The following is a 1997-nucleotide window of genomic DNA, read 5'->3' as shown; positions in this document are numbered from 1 at the left end:
CCTACCTCAGGAAGTGTCAGACCTCTCCCTTGGAAGGCTTAGCCAGGAATAAAACATTTTCCAGTCTTTTTTTCCTCATTCTGTAGGACCCTTTCCCTCCTACCACCTTTATGTAAAGACAATCTCTGGGACCCCATATACTCTTGACCTTCTCAAAGAACCCTCTTCCTTTCTATCCTTTTCTTCTGAAGAGGCAGAATCACTTCTTCAAGGAATCTTGGGCCCTTCCCTCAGGATATCTGTGTCTGCTCAGGCTCCCCACAGTACCTGCTTGTCCTTGACCCTGACCCCCACCCCCTCCTGGGCCAGGGACATGAACTGCGACCTCCGGGTATAGAGCAAATAAGAGACTGTCTAGGGTGCGTCAGTTATTTACACGCAATTACCAGTGTATAATTAAAAATTTTTTTATTATTATTTTTTATTTTGTGGAAAACAAAAGCAGAAAAACTAAAACCCAGGACTCCAGAAAAGCCTAAAAAATATTTTTTTTTTTTTAAAAATACTGTATGTCTCTACTCCCCCTCCCCCCCCAATCAGCCCTTCTTGTGTCTTTTCGGCTACGTGCCCTACCCCCACCCCCACTACTTCTTGTTCTTGCTATTAGACCCCACTTCCCAGTATCTACCCAGGATGCTCACCCCCCATGTTCTCTTACCTGCCACCTTATTTGTTCTCCCTAGAATTTCTGAGCCTTACACTCACAGTCCCATTCCTCCAGCATGCAAGACCTGTTCCCCCTTTATTTTCTGGGATTCAATAATTCCTGGGCCAGGGAGTCCCCTTCCCACCCAGCCCAGGGACCCAGCGCCTGCCCCGCTAACGCTAGCGGATGAGGACGTTGATCTCAGCCACACTGGCTTCCAGCACATTCTCAGCCGTGGTCTTGCCGTGCTGCTCCTTGAGGTGCCGCCTAATGGCAGGCTTGTGGGCGAAGCGCACGTCGCAGTAGGAGCACCGATAGGGCCTTGCTCCTGAGTGAAGGTTTAGGTGGTCGTGCAGCGTGGACTTCTGTGTGAAGCACTTGCCGCAGATGCCACAAGAGTGCGACTTGACGCCACGGTGTACATTCATGTGGCGGTTGAGGTTGCTGCTGTGGTTGAACTGCTTGCCGCAGCGTGGGCACATGAAGATGAAATGCTGTGCCCGCATGTGGAAGACCAGCTTCTCTACGCCTTGGAATACTTCCGGGCACTTTGTGCACTTGATGTTCTTAAGGGGGTTTGCAGTGGAGAAGCCCCCTGGCAGGGGGCCCCGGCTGCCCCCAGCCCCCAGACTGCCCCCCGCCCCCCGGGCAGCCATGGCCACTGCTGCTGCCTCCACTAGGCCTGAGGTGGCCCCAACGCTGGCTCGGCCCCCAGGGATCAACAGCAGGCCCTCCCCTTCTGCGTCCTCAGACAGGCTGTAGCAGGCTTTCACCACACCCTGCGGTGGGGCCACAGTGCTGGGGGGCACGCTGCTCTGGGCTAGCTCCCCCAAGTGGCTGCCCACAGAGCCTCCAATGCCTAGACCTCCTCCCAGGCCTCCAGGAGGTTTCAGCCGGTGTGCCACCTCCAGGGCCGACTCCACTTTGACAATGCAGATGTCAGATACATCCTCGTCCTCATCCTCATCCTCTTCCTCGGCCTTCAGCTCCAGGTCTTCATCCAGCGGGAACTCCAGCTTCACAGGCCTCAGGAGCGGAGGGGGTAGAGGAGGTGGGGGTGGAGGTTTGGGGGCTGGCTTTGGGGTCCTGGCAGGAGGGAGGAGGGATTTGGTGGCACTGACACTGCTCACAAGGCTGGGATCGCTGACCCCATCCTCTTTGAGGCCTATTTTGGGCTCGATGAACTGGCTGAGGGCGTTCCGGCATTTCTCTACCACGTGCTCCATCTGCAGGTAGGAGGCGGCTGTCAGGTAGTTAACGATGTCCCTGACGGCGAATTCCAGGGCACCCGTGTAACAGGAGAGGAGCAGGTCGGCTACTATGCGTGCACTGTGCATCAGTGACACCTGCA

At 55.4% G+C, this 1997-nt stretch overlaps 1 protein-coding gene across 1 annotated transcript in view; it reads right to left on the bottom strand.

Moving 5' to 3' along the window:
• Positions 1–6: 6 nt before the first annotated feature.
• ZBTB12 (zinc finger and BTB domain containing 12) overlaps positions 7–1997 on the bottom strand; it is a 2558-nt gene continuing 567 nt past the window's right edge. The window contains 2 exon segments of the mRNA XM_006927096.3: positions 7–300; positions 767–1997. The exon segment at positions 767–1997 is cut by the window's right edge and continues 18 nt beyond it. Of these exon segments, the coding sequence (XP_006927158.1) occupies positions 826–1997 (1172 nt within the window). The 3' untranslated portion in view covers positions 7–300; positions 767–825.

The sequence above is a fragment of the Pteropus alecto genome, unplaced genomic scaffold (assembly GCF_000325575.1).
Source record: "Pteropus alecto unplaced genomic scaffold, ASM32557v1 scaffold400, whole genome shotgun sequence".
NCBI classification, from domain to species: Eukaryota; Metazoa; Chordata; class Mammalia; order Chiroptera; family Pteropodidae; genus Pteropus; species Pteropus alecto.
Note: the sequence above shows the minus strand (reverse complement) of the source record. Positions and strands in the feature narration are given on the sequence as shown.